The sequence below is a fragment of the Micromys minutus genome, assembly GCF_963924665.1.
Source record: "Micromys minutus genome assembly, chromosome: 9".
NCBI lineage: Eukaryota > Metazoa > Chordata > Mammalia > Rodentia > Muridae > Micromys > Micromys minutus.
In genome coordinates, this window is record NC_137978.1 from 56,891,738 (window position 1) to 56,915,501 (window position 23,764).

General features: G+C 45.6%; 1 protein-coding gene across 1 annotated transcript; it reads right to left on the minus strand.

Annotated features, from left to right (window-relative positions):
• LOC308424357 (uncharacterized protein) lies at positions 1–23,515 on the minus strand (the record flags this gene model as incomplete). The annotated part of the gene is made up of 6 exons (XM_080921276.1): positions 1–571; positions 2,901–3,470; positions 3,846–4,176; positions 20,148–20,659; positions 22,219–22,803; positions 23,226–23,515. 6 exons carry the CDS (start codon positions 23,513–23,515, stop codon positions 1–3), a joined length of 2,859 nt encoding a protein of 952 aa, XP_080777402.1.
• Between the last annotated feature and the right edge of the window lie 249 nt (positions 23,516–23,764).

The following is a 23,764-nucleotide window of genomic DNA, read 5'->3' on the forward strand; positions in this document are numbered from 1 at the left end:
CTAGTAAAATCTCTGACAGTTACACATCATGGTTTTGTTATAAATATATCGATTGCAGCACTGATCACAGCGGTCAGTACCGAAGAACACCCTCCCTGGCTCCCTAATGGTTTTCAGTAGCCTCATAAGCTCATCACAATGTTGTTGCATTCTTTGCATGTGGGGAGTACCACTGTAGTCATAGCTGTCCTTAGGAACAGGGTACAGTTCCACCCTTAGGCATTTTAAACTGGCAGTGTGATGTAACAGGTCCTTCATAGCGGACATGGAAATTTGGTTCCCGTAAAAGCTGAACTTGGTGAGCTGGGAGCACCTGCTCAAGGCAGGTAGTATAGCATAGATCTGGCTATCCTCAAGATGGCAGTCTTCTAGGCCCAAGGCCACCAGGGTGGGTTCCGCTTTTACTAACAAAACTCGGAGAGGTTCAGGACTTAGACCAGTCAATCTGACATTTTCCAAATTCAGCTCCTTCAACTGTCTGACACACGGGAACTCAGAAAGATGGTTCCATTCTGATACTGAAAGATTACAGTGAGTCACTGCCAGTTCATCCAAGGAGGTCTTCACGGACCTAATGAGAAAAAGAAGCACACAGTTCCTCGAGTTGATGGCTAACACAAGAGGATGACCAAGAGTGAAATACAAGGGCCTATGGGCCAAAATCTTTGTAACTGTGTAACAGAGAAGTACCCGTGATGTTACAAGAAGAGTCTACATACTAAAATCCATACTAAGGCCTGTCACCATCCTTAACTGCACGTATTCCCCTCATCGTCAAGCAAGACCCAAGTGATGCCTAGAGGAGCAGGGCACACACAGAAAGGACTAGCCCAACTAAGATCTGGCAAAAGCCTTGCAGTACCCACTGACCAACCCACACCCTCAGCACATCCTGCCTTTGTCGTGCCTTTGTCCCTCCCCAGACACCCATTCCCTATCCAGGCTAAAAGACATAAAAACTGGGTACGGCAACTGATTATAGTAGGGCACATCTTTGATCCCAGTACATGGAAGGCCGAGACGAGTTGATGCCGGGGAATTTGAGGCCAGCCTCATTTACACAGTAAGTTTACAAGATAGCCAGAACAACAAAGTGAGATCCTATCCTTAAAAAAACAAAATGCTGATTATTGCCAACACACACAACTATAATATTGACACCAGGAAACAGAAAAAAAAAGCGAGGTGGACAAGGCCAACCTGGGCCACATAGTAAGTCATTTTAAAAATAGCCCATTCCTGCTGCGTGATGTGATACACGACATTCAGGAGGCAGAGGCAAGCAGAGCTCTTAGTTAAGAGGGCAGAACCTCTACAGAGGTCTACAGGACAATACACACACACATACACACCAAAAAAAAAAAAAAAAAAAAAAAAAACAAAACAAAAAACAAAACAGAACAAAAACCAAACAATAAGCCCAGCCCATTACAGGGTGAGATTGCTTAGCAAAGGTACCTGTCCCCAAAGGAGCTGACAGTCTATAGTTCATCCCTGAGATCTATATGATAGAAAGAGAACTGACTCCTGCAGGTTGTCCTCTGACCACCAGAGCTGTATATAGCTCTCCCTCCCCACTCTTCTGAAACACATAAAACAAATGGCTTAGAATACAGTGATGAAGGTTGCACCTGCTTTTAATCCCAGCACTGGGACTTGGGGCGAAGGTAAGTAGATCTCTGCCACTGGGAGTGAGGGCAAAGTTAAGCGGATCTCTGTGAAATTGAGGGCAGTCTAGTCTACAGGACAGCTAGGGCTGCCTAGAGAAACCCAAATCTAAAAAGGAAGAAATAAAGGCAGATGCTAGATCCTAACTAGAGTATTTAAGAGCATTTGCTGTTCTTAGAAAGGATGTGGGTTCAATTCCTAGCACCTACATGGTGGCTCACCTGAAATAGTCCCTGAGGATCAAATGAGGCCTTCTTCTGATTGCCACAGGCAAATGATATACAAGCCTACACTCAGACTCACACACATACACAATAAAATATCAAAACATCTGCATAGCAAAATTTCCCCATTTCTTCAAAAAGGATGAACTTTAATATGTTCTCAAAGACTTCAGATATTACCATTATGAATACTATTCAGATGTACAACTTTTGACTGAATTATGTAATCATATGAATCTAAGTATGAGGAAAAAGAAAATATGTAGGCCAGTCAGAATCAAGGAAGGCAAAATGATTCATATTTCAGCTTGGCTCCAAGGGAAATACCTGTCAAGAACTCTTGAAATTTTTCATGCATTTTTATAGGATAACATTTAAAGCAAAAAAGCACCATTACATTTAAAGAAAAATGCCAGTGTTTCCTATATGAGAAATTGTAGGCCAGCTGATGTGTCTGTCCATCACATGCCTGCTGAATAGAGTACAAATGGGAACCTAATGGGGTTGGTTGTAACAATGACCACTTCACTTGTTTCTTCTTAGTTGAAACACATTCACTAAGGAAGAAACCAGAAGACTCTCACTAGACCTCACTGACTTCTAATGGGCTTCTCAGCGTGCACCTCTTTGAAGGCCACCAGCCCCAAGTTAGGCCTGCATCTTTCCATTAGTGATTATGTAAGACTTTTCTCCAGGCCAAAGCAGACATGAAAGCGACACCCTTGGGCTGGAGAGATGGCTCAGTGGTTAAGAGCACTGACTGCTTTTACAGAGCTTCTGAGTTATATTTCCAGCAACCACGTGGTGGCTCTCAATTTTTGATGGGTCTGTCTGAAGACAGTACCAGTGTACTCGCATACATAAAATTAAATCTTTGAGGAAAAAAAAGGAGAAAATGACACCCTGGTATACTTATGCCTCAGTACTGCCAATCTACATTGGCTGCAGGGACCCAGATACCCACAAATGTAAAGGAACAATGCTTTGCTCTGCAGAGCATGTGTTTACCTAAGCAGCTGGTCCAGGTGTCTCTCAAGGAAGCAGACAGCTTCCAGATACAGCTTCTGGAGGCTCTGCAGCTGATGGATCTGCAAGGTGAGCCTGGTGATTATACGCCTCCTCTTCTCTGGGGAGATCAAGTTCTCTTCACCGATGTTGGAGAGAGAAAGTTTCCGAAGGTTCCTCATTCGGCGCAGGTAAGGAGCCAAGTTAATCAAGAAGACTGGGCTGGAGGAGGAATGCAGGCCCAGTGTTTCTACATAATCCAGGTTCACCTTTTGTGAGAGCTTTCTGTAGTTTTGAAGGGATGGTGACCAAATCTGAAGCTCATTACAGTACAGCTGTAACAACCCTTTCCTCCTATCACCCCACTGAACTAGGTAGGAGAACAGCCTACTCTGGCCTCCATCCTTGAGATGCAAGTCCACGGCTACCTTCAGGGGATACATCATTACTGTCTTGGAACAGCAAGGATCTACTTGAATGGTCTTGGGCAACCAGTTATCTATGGACCCAGACCACACATCCCAATAGTCTTGTCCCACAGACCGTAAGTCCAGCACTAGTAGTTTGTAGTTTCTGTGGATAGAACAGAAAAAAAAGTCTCAGCAGCTAGGTAAGGGAACAATATTTATTGTGTCTTTATTCTAGCTCTAAAGTTGGACTTCTGTGTTTCACTTTTTCCCATGGACTTTAGTATGTCCCTGTCCTACTTCTAGTACCTGTGGAAAGCAGGAGCTGGCCTTCAGCCACTGCTGTATCCAACACAAGTCCTTCACACTCTATATCCCTTCCCAAGATGGCACGGCAATGGCCAAAACCTCTGTGGCTTTGCAAGCTGATGGCATCAGAGAATCCTCCACCCCATCCTTGCACCCTTCCACACTCAATGCCCCTCATCTCTGCACTAGATTTTCTGGGCTACGCTCCGAGGTTTACCTAAGTCTTCCTCACCTGGGGCGAACCTCCTGGACAAGCAGCTTATCAATCTCCTCTAAGACAACTTGTAACTGAGTCTCCAAGTAGGGTGTTCTCTTCCTCAAAACTCCAAGCGGGAGGCGGGGGAAAGGCCAGGAAGACACTATTGTCCTCAGGACCTTAATGTGATTACCATCGTAGGCTTGCTTGAGCAGTTGTGGTAAGAATATTGTGGGTAAGTTCTCCAAAGCATAGATGGCCAAGGCCTCATTCCTCAGAAGGCTCTGCACCGCCAGCTCCTGGAGTGTGAGTACGGACTTGCTGCTCATCTTGCTGTTCTTTGGGGGTAAAGATCCTAGAGAAGCATCTAGAAAAAGAACATCTATTTTTATGTTAATGCTTAGAGAACCCTTGTCACCCATCACAGGGCCACAGTCACTGCGCAGTTCACTCCAGGTTGCACTGAGCACAAAGTCAAAGTGCCCAGTGCTGGTGGCAGTCTCGATCTTCTCTCAAGCATCATTGGCCACAACCCACTTCATTCTTCTCCATTCCTAGTAGGAAGCGAGTCCTGAGGATGCTGGAAGTTAACCTAAACTCCCTGGAGTATTTTTTTCTCACCACTCAAGACCCTGTGTTGCTGGGAGAAGTGGCCCAGGCTTTGATTCCCAGCACTTGAAAGATGGGAGCTCTAGAGCTGAAACTATGGTTCAGCAATGAAGAGCACTTGTTGCTCTTGTAGAGGACCTGGATTTGATTCTCAGCCTTCACAGGTCCGATCACAAGGGTCTGGAACTCTAGTTCCAGAAAATCTGATGCACTCCTCTGGCCTTCTCAGACATACACATGGTATATGTATATATGAAGGCAAACTCTCATATGCATATTCAATGAATTAAAGGCAGGCATGGTGCTGTACATCTTTAATCCCAAGAGGCAGAGGGGGTGGATCTCCGAGTTTGAGGCCAGCATGTTCTCCATAGAGAGTTCCATGACAGCTAGAGCTACAGCGAAACTGTCTCCTAAGAAAGGAGAATCAAAAGATCAAGGCCAGCCTCAACTACTTTGCAAACTGGACATCAGCCTGGGCTACATGAAAGTTTAACAAGATATCCTAACTTGCTGTCCTCTCCAACCAGTCATGAAAATATAAGTGTACACAAAGCAAATATTTTGTTCAACTGATAAGAAGGCTTTAGTTTTTCTTACAGAACCAAATGGCTTCCTCGTTTGTGCTAAGCAGCAGCAAAATTATTTGAATCCACACCCAGTTTCAGGCACACCGAGGATACAGACTTTTGGTACCTTGCTCAGGCATCTTGTGGTTCATTGGCAAAGATGTAGAAGAAAAAAGCCAGCAGAGCAGCATTCTCAAACACAGAAGTACAAGATACCAATATCAAGGGGTTTGTTTTTCAATTAATTAATTAATTAATTAATTAATTATAAATACACTGTAGCTGTCCTCAGACACACCAGAAGAGGGCATCAGATTCCATTACAGATGGTTGTGAGCCACCATGTGGTTGCTGGGATTTGAACTCAGGACCTCTGGAAGAGCAGCCAGTGCTCTTAACCACTGAGTCATCTTTCCAGCTTCTGCTTGTTATAAGATGGGCCTGTGTGTGTGTGTGTGTGGTGTGTGTGTGTGTGTGTGTGTGTAATCCAGGCTATTCTGGAACTCACTCTGTAGGCTAGACTCAAACTCAGAGATCCACCTGCCTCTTCCTCTGAGTGCTGGGATTAAATGCATTTGCCCTCATACCCATATATATATACATACATATATATACACATACATATATACATATATATATATACACATATATGTGTGTGTGTGTATGTATGTTTGTGTGTCTGTATGTATATGTATATTTTTTTGCCTCAGGTTTTTTGCCCTGGCCTGGAATTCTTTATGTAGACTAGGCTGGCGTCAGACTCAGAGGATCTTCCTGCCTCTGCCACCCAAGGGCTGGGATCTAGGTATGCGCTATCACATCTGGAAGTTTTCTGTAGGTTTTAATGAAAAGTGTACATTCTCACTGCTGCTGCTTACATGTAACACTAGTTCATGAGGCCAAGGCAGGAGGATGCCCCCGAGGTTGAGACTAGCTCAGGCTCCATAATGATGATTCCCAAGTGGCACTACAGAGGGAGACACCCCTCCACCAGAAAACACCCCTCCACGATGCCCCTCCATTTCCGAAAACAAAGTTCAGAGTTCCAACTCAATGACCTGGTTTCTGTCCTATAACTACAGCTCCCACCCCTAAACAGCTTCACTCTCCACACTTGCAAAGTCATTGCCTCCTTCCTTTCTAGTGTTTCTTTCTTGAAAATATGTATAATAAGGCGATGTCATTTTGTCACCAGGAATCTACCAAACATAAATAAAATGCTGCCAAGCGTCATCACCCTAGTCCTAAATCTCGGATGGAGCATGCTTGCTGCTGCAGAGGACCCCCCGGAATGACGCCCCACACTTACATAGATAGCGCGGTCCTTTGTAAGCCTAGTTCCAATGGATGCAGGGCCCTCTTCTGGCATCTGTGAGCAGTGCATAAGCATTATGAAATAAATAAGTCAATTGGGCTGGGAATGTGGCTCAGTGGTAGAGCCATTGCCTGGTGTCTAACATGCTAAGGTCAACCCAATTCTATGAACAGTCTCTGGGCAGATGTGAACTAAGAAGTTGTCACCCCAGGTAAACCACCCACTGGTGACATAGGAGCCTCTCACCCAAGTCCAACTTGGCCAATCGATGAATTTATCAGGTTTTTATACAGGATCTCGGGTGAGGTTACATACAGGAGCCTAAGTGATTCCCCAAATAGTAACCACAGTCACACTCCAACACCCCAACATGACATCCCCAGACCTTCCCTACAGTATACTCAGCCTTCTGAAACCAGGAGCAGTTAGGACAGAACGGCACACAGCTGGCACAGGTGAGGTCTAATATCCCTCGCATAATGGAAGGTCATAGACATGATCACGTTAATCAGAGCTGCTCTGATGCAAAGGTTAATGGCTCTTGGGGACCAGGAGAGCATTCCACAACATATCCCCATTATTAAATTTTTTCTTTCAAATAGGGTCTCTCTGTGTACTTTGCGCTGGCCTCTAACCCATATTCTTCCAGCCTTGATTTTCCAAGTTTTACAGGCCTGTGCCACCAAAGTCTTGCTGGGGGTGCATGCCTTTAAACTCAGCACTCTGGAGGCAAAAGAAGAACGATCTCATTGAGGCCAGCCTGATCTTCCTATTGAGTTCTAGGACAACCAGGACTATGCAGAGCCTGTGTCCTCACCAAACAGACAATTTAATGTAAAATAGGCAAAAGGCAGAAATTAAAATGATTAGGCAAGGGTGCGCATGTTCATAAATGCTTTTAACCACAGCACTGCTTGGGAGGCAGAAGCAGGCTGCTATCTTTGAATCTGAGGCCAGGCCGGGGTGACATAGGGAGACCCTGTCTCAATAAGAGGGGGTTGGGGAGATGGAGGGATAGCTCAGTGCCTAAGTGAGCTGGCTGCTGTGAGAACTGGGATTGCATTCTCAGCAGCCACACAATGGCTCACAGCTCCAATTCTAGGCTTCCTCTAGGCTTCATGGGCTCCAGGCAGTCATGTGATACAGAGGGCAGGTAAATCACCCATTGGGAGTTTCACATCAGCCTGGGATACATAACAAGTTTGTCACAAAAGCAGGAAAACATTCTGTTCACCTAACAGTCGGAATCAAGATCGTAACATATCAAGTGCATACACACTTGGCTGCCAGAGACCGGCCGTAGGAGACGGGCTGGGATGCTCTAGCACCTCACCCAACCAGCTCAGACCTTCTTGGCTTGAGAAATGACCTGACCCTCCAACCTCAGCAGGATTCTAGGTGACACCACCAAGGACCTCATTTGGGGGTAAAGGGAGCAGAAGGGACTCAATGGAGGTGATAGACTTACCAGATGGGACAGAGAGCTTTCTATCTAAGCCAGTCTGCATGTGACTCCAAGCTCCCAGATAGGGTCTTCCCTGGATGGGCTGAAGCTTTAACTACCTTTCAACTCGACCCTCCCCTTCACAGCTGGAACTCTGAAAGCTAACAGCTGATAGCTGATTAGACATTTGAATCCCCACCCAGCAATCCTGTTGTTTTCCTTGTATGAAGTAATTAAAAGGGAAACAGTGAAATTCGGTTGTGAAATTCAAGTGAAACTCAAAACTATTGGGAATAAATGCCACAAACTCTGAGACTTCCCAATGAAGTCTGAGCACTGTCTTAGGCCTTAGGGGACAGACATGGCAAAGGCTTTTTGGTCTGTTCACCTAGACTGAAAACGGAAAACCAAACCAACATTAGACCTGGAGGCGCTGGCCTGTAGTTTCAACACTTGGGATGTAAAAGTTAGAGGAGTAGAAGTTTGAGGACAGCCTGAGCTACATAGTGAGAGGCCAGCCTGGGTTACATGAGACCCTGTCTCAAACACAGAGCCAAGAAGATGGCTCAGGTAAAGGCACTTTCTGCCAAGCCTGATTACCAAAGTTGGACTCACATGGTAAAAGGGGAAAAAAAAAAAAAAAAAAAAAAAAAACCAACCAAACAAAATTCCCTTAAGTAGGAATAGAGGCTGAGAAATGGCTTAGTGGTTTCGAACACTCACTGCTCTTTCAAGAGGACCCAGTTTCAGTTCCTACCACTCACATGGCCGCTCACAACCTTTCAGAACTCCACTTTCAAGGGAGCTGGCTCTCTCTTCTGTAGACACACACAGAACGCACACACATACATACACACAGGCAAAATGCTTACACACAGAAATGAAGTAAATCTAAATAATAATGATTATAAGACCCCGTACCTTTCCCTATCATTCTTTGACATCAAAAGTTGAAACGTATTCCACAGAGAAACAGTTTTATGAAGACAGCCATGTCTTCACTCCTCTGATAGGTAACATGTAGCCAGTGTCACCTACATGGTGCTCTGATGTGTATCAGACAGGACATTGTTATACGCAGACTTGCACTAGCTGTTGGATATCAGCCATTGCTACTGGGTAGAGGATGTTTGTTGGTGGGTCTGTAAGCTTGCTTGTCTTTGGGCCTTGACACTCAGCTTTGCCGATATTTTGGCTGGTACCTTGAACAGAACAGCTGTTCCTATTTATTCCTGTTATTCCAAAGTGCAGAACCACAGTTTCTAAGCCTGAAAGTCCAAAGGGGGGGAGTTATCTTTAACATCTGGTTTAGGTTTCAGATGTTCTGTCTTTCTTTCTCTCTCTCTTTTTCAGTTGTCCCGTGTGGTGTGGTGTCATAAGCATCCCAGTTCCAGCATTCAGCAAGCAGGTGGATGTGGAAGTTCAGGGCCAGCCTTGTTCATATAGGAAATTCCAGGCCCACCCGAATAGTGAACACCTGTCTCAAAAACCAGCCACCTAAACTATACACTCCATGTGCTGTGTGTGATGTCTGACTGTCAGGTAGGAGTGGTAAGCCTGTCACTGCATGGTAACAGGCATCAAAGCACATCTTACCCCTTCTACTTATTACATAGGTTTCTGAGATGTAACTCTGATTGTCAGCTGTAGACCTTTAACACCAGGCCCGGTCTACAAGAGCTTGTTCCGGGACAGCCAGGGCTACACACAAAGAAACTCTGTCTTGAAAAGCAAAACAGAACCACAAACAAAAGAAATCCATTTCTACACTTAATCCTATCAACACAAATCAGTGAAATGTTATCTCAAATAGTCCAAGAACAGAATTTGACAAGATTCATCTACCCATTCATGATTTTCCTTTCATTACCCCACTCACCCACCCACCCAAAGGCAGCGTGTCCTGTAGCCCAGTTCAGCTTCAAACATGCTAGCTGGCCAAGATGACCTTGAATTCCTGATCCACTCGCCTACCTCCACTTTCGTCTCCACAATCCTAATGCTACAGTAACCCTTTAAGACAGTTCCAACGGTTGCTGTGACATCCAACTGTACAACTATTTTGTTGCTACTTTATAACTGTGGTTTTGCTACTCGTATGAATGCAATGTAACTAGCTGGTATGTGGTATATCTGACATGCATTCACAAAGGAATTGCCCTGCAACGTGGAGAAACAGTGCCCTAAATGCTGGGATAAGAAGCTAAGAGCTGCTCACTGTCTTTAGTGCTGAGGGTTGAACCATGTGTCTGGCATGCTGGACACATACTCTGTCACCAGGCAATGTGTGCCATTGATTCAGGTAGCCCAGACTGTCCTAGACCTCTCTGTGTAACTGGGGGTGACTTTGAACTTCTGCTTTGGTCTCTATCTCGTAAGCGTTAGGACTCCAGCCGTGTGCCACTACGTCTGGCTTGTAGCACCATTTCCGTCATTTGAAATAAGGCTAGTTAGCTTAATACTACTCTGATAGTTCTCTTGAGAATCTCAGACTCTCAGTTCAAGGTCAAAGGGATGAGATGAAGGATTTTATCTTGGGAAAGTTGGTCAAAAAATGTGAAAAGGTTTAAATCACTTAATTAAAAACAAGGAGACACAGATCTTGCTGAAACAAAAGCCTTTCCTTACCAGAGGGATAATTAGAAGAGTGTAAAAGCTAAGGCAGGAAGTTACACAATAAAGGACATAAAAGGCTGTCTCTGCTCTTTCCTTTACCCAGCACTGGGGGGAGTGGGGAGGGAGGGGAAGGAGGAGTGGGGGGTGGGGAGGGAGGGGAAGGAGGGGAAGGAGGGATGGGGGTGGGGAGGGAGGGGAAGAAGAGGGGCAGGGTGGGGGGGGCGACAAGAGGAGTGCTTAAAGCCCAAGGCAGCACTGTGTCTCTGTAAACAATGCTCATCCTTTCAGAAGCCTTTATGTTATGGTATCAATAGATTAAAAAAAAAATCAATTTATTTTTGCTTTTATGTATGTGCAAGTGTGTGTGTGTGTGTGTGTGTGTGTGTGTGCACTTGCGTGTATAGGGTACCTAAGAGGACATTGGATTCCCTGGAACTACTGTTACCAGAGTCATTACCTAATGTTGAGTGCCAAGACCCAACCTCTGGCTCTTCAGAGAGTAGCAAGCTCTCTTAACCACTGAGTCCTCCATCTTTGGAGCCCTGGTCCCTTCCCATCTTAAATCTCCTTTTTAACAGTAGTTCTGGGACTTCCAGAAGGGTATTGAACTTTCAAATGACCTGTGGTATAATTTACCCCCAAATCTAAACATGTCTGTGATCATAGACCCTCCTCATAGCTAGCTAGACTGTCCTGCATGCCATGTGAGTTGAGCTTTATTAATGTTTTGAGAACAAAATCTGAAATCCCAAGGGTCTTGGGAATGCTAAGGGAGTGAGACAGGTTTGACAGTGGCCCGAATGGCCAGGCTGTTCACTTTACTTGGCATGTGACCAGTATTATTATCCCATGGGCCTTTCTTGAGCCCAACAGGTTCCGGTAGCAATCCTGACTGTCTGTGACCTGTTTCTGCTCAGAAAAGAAACTTCAAACTGTACAGCTGGCCTCAAACTCCCAGAGATCTGCCAGCCTCTGCCTTCTCAATGCTGGGATCAAAGGTGTGTACTCACCACACCCTGTTGACGTTAGCAGATTGTAATTTGAAAACCCACAACCACCACCGAAAGATTGACACCTCAGAAGAGGTTCCTAAAAAACAATAAGTGGATAGGCAAAAAATGGTCACACCATCGTGGTGCCTCTCAGCTTTAACGCCAGTACTCAGGAGGCTAAAGGAGGTGCCTCTGTGAGTTCAAGACCAGACAGAAACTTGTTTCACTGGAGGCTTGTATCACAATGTCTTGCTTAAGGATCCTTTCCAGTGTTTGATTTGTTTGTTTGTTTGTTTTTGATATGGGATCTGATTCAGCCCAGCCTGGACTCCAAGCCACTATGTAACCCTGGCTGTCCTGGAATTTAGTTTGATCGACCAGGCTGAACTCAAATTACAGTGATCCTCTTTCCCTGGCTTCCTGAGTGTTGGGATTAAAGGCATGTGCCACCGCACCTGGTCCACTTTATTTGTTTTTAATTACTTTTGTTTTTCTGTGTGCCTGTGTATGTGTGTGTGCGCCGGGGGGGGGGGGGGGGGGCTGTACCACAGCTCCTGTATGTGAGGAACAGAGTCACTAGTACATTTAATTTGTTATATCATATTTCTAATAGCCTTAGCCCTAAGGACCTCAAAGAGCAGAGTTTAATGGCCTGAAATAAAGCCGGCTTTGTCAAACATCAGAGGCCAATCCTCGGTGGCTGTAGCTCCTTCCCGGTATTAACTGTGTAAAAAACCAAGGTTTTTAGGGGCTCTGAGACTTTTCCAAAACACCCCATTCTTAGAATGTGAGACTCTGAAGACACGGAAATGGTTAAAGTCAGACTCAGAGACTTTCCAGTCATCCCAAGGCTATGAGAGCTTGCCTGTGCCTGACAAATAAAAACAATGGCCCAGAGTAATTAATTCTCAGAAAAAAAAAAACAAAAAAAAACAAAAAAAACCAGAATATACTGACTGATAGCCACCCGGCCCTCTAGAAAGCCCTACACAGGGTCCTGATGCATGTCATAGTTAACTCATGTTCTAATCACCCAATTCTGAGAAACAAAACAAGGACAAAACCCCTCAAAGTTTTGAAATATATAAACAAGGTTAGGAAAATGTAAAAAAAAAATTATTAATAGACCAAGCTGAGTTAAGACAAAACAAAAATGACTGCTTTAGGAACAGCTCCCCTGCCCCTTCCTGTACTGAATTCCAAGGAGAATGCAAATTGTCAACAACCTTACTGCCCAAGTTTCTCCCCCTTTCCTCCCCCTTCCTCTCCTCTTTCTGAAAATTATACTGTTGACCAATGGTAAAATAGTAGTTCACCTGCTCACAAAAAAACGTATAAAAGATAAATGCTTTTCCAGGTCAGGGTTGACTCTCCCTGCGAGGATGAGCAACCCAATGGACATGGAATAAACACCTCTTGTTATTACGGCGGTCTAATTGAGCTCTGTGGGTCGCGCTCCTGAGCTAAGATTCGGGGTCTTACAACACTGGCCTGTCCAGGAAACACGCCTTTTCTAAACCCAGCTTCCTGAATTTGCTCTTCAAATGTGCGTGAGAGCTGTGTCTGATTCTAAATTTCTCTCATTCATCTTTTGAAAGGAAACATTACATTTATTTGATCATTTATTTATTTGTTGGGGCGGGGCTGTGGGGAGCACACTGCCTGCCTTAATGTGCACTTGGAACTTGCAGGGGCTGGCTCCTCCTTTCAGCCTGTGGGTTCTAGGGGCTGAACTCAGGCTTGACAGGAAGGCGTTTCCCCACTGAACCATCTCTCACCTTCTTCCAGCTCCCTCCTCTTCAAGCACATCCTACCAGCCAGTGCCACCACAGCTTTATCTTAAGGCATATGAAGACCATCTTTCTTGTTGCTTAGGCTACTGAGTGATGGAAACTTAATGTTGGGCCATGGCATGTTCGTTTAACAGAATTAAGGATGTAAATTTGAATAGTGCAAACAAATACCAAGTCTTAGGCCTGGCATGGTAACGCAGGCCTTTAATCCCAGCACCTGAGTGAGACGCAGGACCAGGTAGATCTTTGTTGAGTTCTAGACCAGCTTGGTCTACAAAGTGAGACCATTCATTCCCCATCCAAAACACAACAAAATCTAAGTGTCGTGGAGTCTTGTTTTATCATCTTGGGGAAGTGTCTGCTGAATGGCCTGGCCTTCGTCTAGGGAAAGGCTTTCTGGTATATCGTGCACATTTTATACAAGTTGACATGGCACATATGATGTGACTTGAGAAAAGTGGCTAGGCTGCACCTGTGTGATGATGAATATATATATATCCATCCATATAGACTCGGTATATGCAAAGCCCCAGATGTGATCCTCAGCCCCAAAGAAGTAATGTTTGATCCAGGCTGTAGGTCACAGACAGCGGCATGTCTGTGGGTAGCTCACTCAGCTGGTTAAAATCTACCTCTGCTTAGTGTGCCAAAACCTTGAAGCTGGTCATAGTAGAGTCAACAAGGGCAGAGAAGACAGGGAGTTTATCCAAGTCACAGGTCTTCAGGAGGAATCCACTCAGGTATCTGTTTACTTCATCCCCAGCTGGCCTGAAGTGTGAGGACTAGGGTGGCCTGAAACTCAAGATGCTTCTGTCTCCCAAGAGGTGGGACTGAAGGCCTGAGCCACACACCTTTCCGACTCTTGTGTTGGTACAGGAGTAGATCTAGAAGCCATTATGGAAAGTTGAAACTTTTTTTTTTTTTTTTTTTGCCCAACATAAGACAGTCAACTTGGTTTATTATGTATTTATGTTATATGTGTTGGCAAGGAGACAACGTGTGAGAGCTGACTCCCTCCTTCCACCATACTGCTTCTAGAAGTCCAGCTCAGGTCCTTCTGAGGGGCAGCAAGCACCTTTATCAGGAGCCATGAGTTGGCCGAGGCACCTTAGCTTAGGTAAATTCGGTTTCAGAATACTATTTATCTATCCTATTTTTCCGACAGTCTTGAATAGGATCAGGGCAGAGCTAGTTCAGCTGTTTTCCAAAATCTCATTTCAGACATGCATCTTCTCCAGGTGAGTGGCATCTCAGCCCCAGGGAGGCAGAGGCAGGCAGATCCCTGGTTCTGTTTTTCTCCTTACCTAACGGGTCTCAGAGAATTATCAGCTCTTTAGGTTTGGGAACGTCCTCATTTCTTTACCTGCTGAGTTATCTACCAGTTCCTTAAATGCTTTCAGTTACTTTCTACTGAGGCTTTCTACTGAGGAAAAGTACAAGACTTTGTAAAAACAGTTAGCTACCACCTGAGTGGATTGGGTTGCCAGCCCTTCACCTGAGTTATTCTTTTAAACAAGTTCTACCTTCAGGGGCTCAAGGTTCCAGCAGGTGTTCCACATATCTGAAATATTAAATATCTCTGGATTTAGGAGTCTGACAAGTTAGAAACTAGTTTACTGTTTTTTACTCTCTCTTTCTCTCTCTGTCTCTCTGTCTGTCTCTCTGTCTCTCTCTGTCTCTGTCTCTGTCTCTGTCTCTCTCTCTCTCTCTCTGCCACCACACGTGAGTGACAGTCAATCTTTGAGAGTCTCACTTTGCTTTTCTTTGTCTTTGTTTTAGTTTGGATCGTCTGTGACTCTCACTATGTAGACCCACTGTCCTTGCGCTCACGGAGATCAGCTCGGCAGTGCTGGAGGGCTCGCACTGCCACCATCTGGCTCGTCACTGATTTTTAAAGTTGGAGTTTGGTCTCGAATTCTCAGTGTTGTAGAGCTTGCTCCTGTTGCTTGTATCACCTGTGTCTTGAGGCTACAGGCACGCACACAAGCATTTTCTAACTGATATAATCCCTAGTCCTCCTTTATCTCCCTTTTCTCCCTCCCTCCCTCTCTCCTCTCTCCTTCCTCCCCATCCCCTTCTTATTACCCTCTCTCCTTTCTTTTCTATTTTTTACTAATTATTATTATTATTATTTTATTTTATATGTGACTCTTTTCGACTGTACATATGTGTACCATATACATGCTTAGCGCCTGTAGAGGTCTGAAGAGAACATCAGAGCCCCTGGAACTGGACAACTGGTTGTCTGTGAACTACATTGTGGGTGCTGGGGTTCAATCACCCTTGGGTCCTTTGCAAGGGCGGTAACCAGTACCCTATCCCCTGAGGCATCTCTCCGGCCCAAGTTGGTTTAATTAAGCAACTCAGGCTAGCTGGGAACTTACGCTTTCTGTGCTTGTCTCTTGAATGTACATGTACTACACGTGCGCATGTGCGTTTGTTACCAAGTCAAGGTGAACTGTCCGTCTTGATGGAAGAGAATTTCACTGTCCATTAAAGCAGCAGCCGCTATGAGACAACATAGTGCCCCTGTCCTGCTAAGGCGCAGTCCCCACCTAACCTAACCAGTTGGAATGCCACAGAGGTGGGGGTAGGGAGATGCTCAGACCACGTGCTCCTGTCAGTAGCTGGGTGAAGAATTTGCAGTCAGCTGCCACCAAAAAGGGCTGTTTCCAAGCTATGAGAAGATGAGAGCAAACCTGAGTACGAAAGACAATTTAAAAATGTGACATGGTGTGGGGATCCTCGGCTCACACCTTTAATTCCTAGTACTTGGGAAACTAAGCCAGGCAGTGGTTGTGAGGTGGAGGCCCGTGTCTGGCTTAAAGAGTGAGTTCCAGGACATCCGGGGCTGCATAGTGAGACTCTTTGCAAGAAAATCGATGGACAAAAGCTCTACGAAACCATAAAAATAGGAGGTCAATGCAAAGCCCACAATTGCCTCGAACTGGGGGACAGGAAGGTTTACTTTCTGAAGTACTGAAGGTTTTTCTTTAAGTATTCAATGTGTGTGCTCGTGTGTGTATACACACGTGTGTGTACACGTGTGTCATGGCTCGTATTCTCTCCTGCACTCCCATGGGTTCTGGGGATCAAACGCTGTTCACCAGGCTTGCAAACAGCAAGTGCCTTTACCCACTGGGCCATATCAGTGGTCCCACTAAAGATTCTGTTTGGTTGTTGCTGCCTAATGTAGTCCAGGCTTGACAGCACTAAGAACTCACTTGAACTGACCCTCCTCTCTGCCTCTAAATACTTTCGTTTGTTTGAAAGTCCCAGGCCTCTGGTTTCAGTTTCCAGAGCCTTTTGAGATTGCAGCCCTGAGCACCACACCCAGATTATTTTAAGATTGCTACAATGCTTGTACATTGGTATTTAAAATCTATTTGTGTTTTTAAAATGTTTCACTTGTTAAAAAAAAAAAACTCCAAAGTTTAACCTATTTTCATATGTATTGCATTAATTAAGAGAACTAAACTTCCTTTATAACTTTAGGGTGCATGCGCACCCATTTATTTAAAATCAGTAAGCTTTTATAATTTTAAAAGGATACACTGGGGTGGGGGTGGGGGCACATCCCTTTAACTTAGTGCGCAGGAGGCAGAGGCTAGGGCATCCTGATCTACATAGTAACTTCTAGGCCAACAAGGACTACAAAATGAGATCCTGTCTCAAAACAAAAATTTTAAGAGAATTTTTTAGTGGCACAACTATTCATTCACATCCAATAGCATTTACTTAATAACCGAGAGAAGGAGAGACAGAGAAACAGAAGGGCAGAGAGAGGGAAACAGAGAGACAGAAAGACAAGAGACACACAGATGGGGGGGGGGGGGAGGGAGGGAGGGAGGGGGAGGGAGAGAGAGGAGGGTTGGGGGAGAGAGAGGGAGAGAGAGAGAGAGCGCTGCTATGGTTCTGGCTTTCCTAAATTCATCTGGCCTGGAACTGGAAGAAATCAGCCAGTCTTTGCTTTCCGAGATTCAAGGCATGGACAACCATGTGCCTAATATATAAAAATACCATTTACTTCTTCTAAATGTTAACTTAGGATGTTTGCTGCTTCGGCCTACCAGAAGATGGCACTCAGACCCCACAAATTGTAAAGCTTTCTTAAGAGCACTAGAGAGCACAAAGTTTGTGCTCTGCTTTGGGGCTGAGCCGCGATTTAATGGCGGTCACATGTCAGAGCCTTCGTACCTGTGTCTTTGCCTTCCTCCCGCTACCAGACGCAGAGGGCAAACTGAAGCATGGAAACGGGATGGAGGAAGAGGGACACTTGTTTAGCTCCCAGTATACTAAGCCCTAAGTGTGCATCAGTACATTGGCTTCGAGAAGGGCCCCATCATCTAGGTGTGGACTGATATCCTCAGTTAATGCTAAAACTAGGGCTCATGCTACAGGCTCCCAGCCTGTAAACTACGTTACCTAGATTCACTTCGCAGAACCCACTAGGCAGCTCCCGTAACTCTAGTTTCCGGGAGATCACATGCCCTCTTCTGGCCATTGTGGGAACTGCATAAACATGGTACACATGGGTTTTGGCAAAACAGACAAGTAAAACAAAAGAAACAAATTTTTTAAAAAATCTGCTCTGGGGCTAGAGATGCAGCTCAATTGTGTGTGTAAATCCCTAGGCTCAAGCCCCAGCACTACACAGTCCTAATGTGGTGACACATGCCGGCATTCCCAGCACTTGGGAGGTAGAGATCAAAAGATGTCAGAAGATCAAGGCAATCTTTGGCCACAGGAATTCAAGGCCAGCTTGGGCTATTCGACATCTTGTCCGTAGTCATAGAAAGAAGTGGTTTGTTTTTTTCTTATAGGAAGTGGAAGAACTCATCGCGTAGAAAGATTTTTCCTTGACATGATCGAGTCCCAAAGGATACAATAATTTTAATACCATAGAACTTTAAATAAAGTATTCCATCCCAGTGTGATCTTAGTATTAGACTCAAAGGCAACATAGTTCTTTATATCAGCTGCAACTAGTTTAGGCTAAGAAGGTTTGGAACCCAGCAGGTTGACAGACATGGTTTGGGAAGGTCTAGAGGCTTTAGCTAGCTGGGAGCCTCCTTCACTGTATGGGGGTGGGGGGATTTGTTTGTGCCCTGGTGGAAGTTACCGCTATTCACATGGATTCATTATGTCAAACTCTCCTAAAATGGAAGCAGGATGTGAGAACAGAGCACTGTGCCTGTGAGAATTCCTCATAGTCACCCTGTTTCTTGTTTTTTTTTTTAAGATTTATTATGTATGTATACAAATACACTGTAGCTGTCTTCAGACATACCAGAAGAGGGCACCAGATCTCATTACAGATGGTTGTGAGCCGCCATGTGGTTGCTGGGAGCTAGAACTCAGGACCTCTTGAAGAGCAGTCAGTGCTATCAACCACTGAGCCATTTATCTCCCCACCCCCACCCCCGTTTCAAAAGAGGGACTTGCAGGAGTGTTGTACGATCAGAGCTGCAGTCATCAAAGATTTCATATCAAGTCCTGCCACAAGTCCATGCAGCCAGTGAACCTCCAAGTGGGTAACTTGCATTTTGCTTCCCTTTAAATGCATCTCTTCATCCCATTGTATACACTCATGTTGGCCAAGCACGAACATCCCAAGCTTGGGGTACTCTCGTCATTCTCAAACTTTATTCTGGAGAGTAGATCTTCATTGCAGAGCTAAGGTGCATCACCTCGTGTGTATGAACTCCAAGAGTGGCCACAGATGCCCAAGAGAGATGTGAACGGGAAAGAATTGTTGAAACCACACCATTCCAGTCCAGATGTGGTGGATCACTCTTATAATCAAACACGTGGGGTGATAGCAGTGGGGGACAAGGCAGGAGGATTATTGGGAGTTCAGTATGGATGACACATACTGAGACTTCTTGCCAGTCATGGTGGTGCAGATTTTAATCCCAGCCCTTGGGAGGCAGAGGCAGAAGGATCTCTGGGAGTTTGAGGTCAGCCTGTTCCACACACAGTGAGTCCCATGGAAACCTGGTCTATGTAGGACTCTGTCCTAAAACAAAACAAAGAACAAAAGCAAAACAAACAACAAAAAGACTTATCACACATTTATTTAAACACTGAAATTTTCTCTACATTCAATACATACACAGCAGTGTAATGATTTAGAGCTTCACAGAGCATTTGCCTAGCATGCACAAAGTCCTACATTTAATCCCCATTAGTATATTCCTAATAAAGCCACCCACCCACAGTGCAATAGGGACAGTCACTTAAATCAAGAAGTCTGAATCATTTGTAGACTGAACAAGGGTGGTCAGCAGTAACTTAGGTACCTTAAGATTAACAAATATGTTACTATACTGTGTGTCGGCTTTACTGGTTTTAAAACTTGGGTATGGTTGTTGCCTACTTAGAACTTAAGGCTTTCCCTTCCTACTTTGTGGTGGCCCTTAGCACCTGGCAGTACCATCTGGAAGCTCTTTACATTCCTTTCAGTGAAGTTGTTTAGAATCTACATTGGCACTGCCCTCTGAGCAGAACTGTGGTCTTCCTCGATGGATGGGACTGTTGGTAGGCACATTCTCTATGGCCCAGAGCTGGAGATTAAGGTGGTGGCTGCCAGTGGCTACTTTGGCCTGCCAAGCTGTGACATAGTGTATTTCATTTACCCTATAGCCTGTGGTGGGGAAGAACACTCTAGCAACTTCTTTACCCCATCCATGAAGGGGTAAACCTATCCTAAAGGGTTTCTTTACCTAGAAACTTCACCTCTTATTACTGAATACACATGTCCCAAAGGACATCAACTACCTAGGTCAACATTTCTGAGGTTGCCTTTGCTGCTCAACCAACTCCCCCATCCCCACCCCATCCCCCACCCCAAGATCATATGTTTTGTGTTTTCTTCAGGATTTATCTATACCAGAGGATTCTATTTCTAAGAGCTAGAAGGAATCACTTGCCACACAAGTACCCAGTTAAGGAAATAGCCCCGATGAAGCTTGGGCTCTGACTCAGATAGCCTGGTTGCTAGGAAAACAGGGTGCGACGCTGAACCAGACTGTCCTGGTGTGTTCTAGATGCATCATTGTCTTGCTCAGCTCCTCTCTAAGTTGATCTAGCCTCTTATGGTGGAAAGCACTCTGGGCACCATAAATCTCCCACGGGGTAGAATACATCTCCAAGCTTAAGCAGCTCAGCCTGGAGGTGTGGTAGAGCAGGCTCTCCAGAGCAGCCACTGTGATGGGATTCCTTAAGTAGTTGAACATGATGAGCTGAACACACTGGCTCAGGGCTGGCAAGAAGACACTGAGCTGGGAGTCCATAATCATACAGTTCTCCAAGTCCAGGGTCTTCAGGGTGGCTCCGACTCTCTCCAGCAGGACTTGAAGGGGCTCAGGATTGATGTTGGTCAGAACGACACCACTCAGGTTCAGGTGTTCGAGCTGTCGGATGCCTGGACACTGGGACAGGGACTTCAAGTCTGATTCTGACAGCTGGGAATCGGTGATAGAGAGGATCTCCAAGGGGTTCTCCAGGCACCTAGGGAGAGAGCAAGCATGCTAGCGGTTACAAATAGTGCTTACGTAAGGGAATCCTGGGGGTAGAATAGATCATTTTCTCTAAGGTCATTTTGACCACCTGATAAGCATCAATACCTAGTATGCTGCCTGCTCACACAGTTGCTGGTAGAGCCTCTCAGAGGAAAACTACGCAAGGCTTGTGTCTGCCTGTACAATAACAGCCTTAGTAATAGCTTGAGAATTTAGTATATGCACATGGGATAGATCCCAAATGAGGCCAGGTCACTCACTGGATGGCCTTTCTTTCAGTCTCTGCTCCATTTTTTTTTTTTTGTCCCTGTATTTCCTATAGACAGGAATAATTCTGGGTTAAAAATTTTGAGATGGGTGGGTGGCCCCATGCCTCACCTAGTGAACATGGTCTCTTCCAGTTCCATCTGCACACTGTGTGACATTTTGGCTAATGTCATCCCCATTGAGTCCTTGGACTTGTCACATACCAAGTCTCTGGGACTTTCTAGAGGTTCTCCCTGCCCCCTAGTTCTCACTCTTGCATATTTCAATTCATTCTCCTGGCCCTCTGGCAATCCCTCCTGTCTGCCCTCATACCTGACCCTGCCCCACCTTTCCCCCTTCCCTCTCCCACCCAGTTTTCTTCCTTCCTCTGCCTCCCCATGATTATTTTGTTCCACCTTCTAAGTGGGATTGAAGCATCTATACTTGGGCCTTCCGTCTTCCAATGGTCTGCGAATCGTATCATGGACATTCTGAACTTTTTGGCTAATGTCCCCAGGGAGATACTTACAACCAACCACTGGATGGAGGTCGGGGACCAATATGGAAGAGTTAGAGGAAGGACTGAAGGAGATTGCAACCCCATAGGAAGAAGAACAGTGTCAACTAACTGGGACCCCCTCAGAACTCCCAGAGACTAAGCCAAAACCAAGAAGCATACACGGGCTGGCTTGTGGCCCCAGGCACTTGTGCAGCAGGGGACTGCCTTGTGTAGTGTCAGTGGAAGAGGATGAGATTAATCCCGTGGAAACTTAATGCCCCGGGGAAGAAAGATGCTGGTGGGAATGAGGTAGGGGTAGGTGGGTGGGTGAGGGAGCAACCTCTCAGAACTGGGGAATGGGTGAAGAACTTGGGGAAGAAACCAACCTTTGGAATATAAATAAATAAATAGTAAGAGTGGGCTGGAGAGATGGCTCAGTGGTTAAGAGCACTGACTGCTCTTCCAGAGATCCTGAATTCAAATCCCAGCAGCCACATGGTGGCTCACAACCATCTGTAATGAAATCTGATGCCCTCTTCTGGTGTGTCTGAAGACAGCAACAGTGTACTTATATATAATGAATAAATACATCTTAAATAAAAAAAATAATTAAAAATTAAAAAAAAGAGTCTGCTCACTGAAGTTACCCATTCTAACTTGAGGGATGGCATTATCACTGTGGGACTAGCCCAGCCTGCAGCCTTTGAAACAGAAAACCCTAGCCCAGCTTACGTCATTAAATTGCTTCAAGGAGAAAAAGGCTGTGCTGTGGTCCTCAGGGCATGCTCACCATCCCCCCTCACCTGAACACCTGGTCCATTTGACCTTTGAGGAAGCAGACAGAGTCCAGGGAGAGCTCCAGGAGGCTCTGCAGGTTGGGAAACTGAGACGTGAACTGGGTGACCAATTCCTGCTTCTCCTCGGGGGTAATGGAGGCAGGCACATGGATGTGAGAAAGAATGAACGTGAGAAGATTTCTCATTCGGCCCAGGTAAGGAGCAAAGATGGCCAGAGTAGACAGCTTCCAGGTGCAGCACACCTCCACTTCCTCAATACACTCCAGGTCCAGCATTTCTAGAACCTTCACGATGCTCTGGATAGCTACCGTGTTGATCTTCAGCTTCTTACAGCCAAGCTGCAGCAAAGATTTTCTCTTTCTTGCCCAGACGAAGACGTAGGACAGGCACGAATCCAACGCTCTTGGCTTGAGGCACAGGTCTAAGAACACTTGCACCGAGTCTTGCTTGGCTGCCGTCTTTGACCCTCTCTTTTGTACCCTTCTCTTACACTTCACCTCTGGAACGCAAGATGCTGCCGTATCTCCAGCCCACACGGTCCAGAAGTTCTTGTGCAAAGCCCGCAAGTCCAGGACTCGCAGTTTGTAACTCCTGTGGGAGAAAGTACACGTCTTACACTTAAGACAAGAATCCATTCTTTCCGTTACACTGTCTCCATTCTTTCATTACAGGCTAGCACTACCAACCAGATCTACAAGGACTCCTTACTCCCAGCATCATTTTCCTCCTTCTATGTGCCTCCTATTTATCCTGATGCTCTTCATCCCTTCCTCTTGAATCCAGTCCAGTCCCACTAGTGTCTATGCGGAAAGGCAGGGGCAGGCATATTCAGCCATAGCTATGTCTATCCTAGTCATAAACACTTAAACTCTTTCCCTAGATGCTCAGCAATGGTCCAATGGCCTCTGAAATCCTCATCACTGAGACCAACATAAGCCTGTAACCTTCCTTCCATTCTCTATTTTCTCTCTACCCACACCTCTCTTCAGAGTACTTGGGTCTGTCTCCCTCACCCGGGAATGTTCTCGTCAAGCAGTGTATCAATCCCATCCAGGATGGTTTGTAAGATATCCAGGTGCGATGTCGTCATCTTCATCAGACCACCCAGTGGGAGGCAGGGAAAAGGCCAGACCTCCACCATCTTCCTCAGGATGTTACATCGTTTGTGGGTGAAGGCGTCTTTGAAGAGTGGTGGGAAGAGCTCCATGGGCAGGTCCTGCAGAGCAGAGATGGCCAAGGCCTCATCCCTCAGCAGACTTTGCATTGCTAGATGCAGGAGTGTGGGTGTGCTCTGCAAGCTCATCCTCACAGATCTGTAGGGAGAAAAACGACACTGAGGAAATGTCTAAGAAAAGACTTCTTTGGGGGCTAAGGGTTAAGTTCCCAATCCAGAAACAAACTTAGGGCCGCAGCCACTGGCTCTGCCTAGGATTCTCTTTACCCATCCACTTCCAGACACAATTCCATTGTACTGTGCCCTCTCGCCTTGAAATGTACTCCAAAGGGGCTGGGGAGATGGCTCAGTGGTTAAGAGCACTGGCTGCTCTTCCAG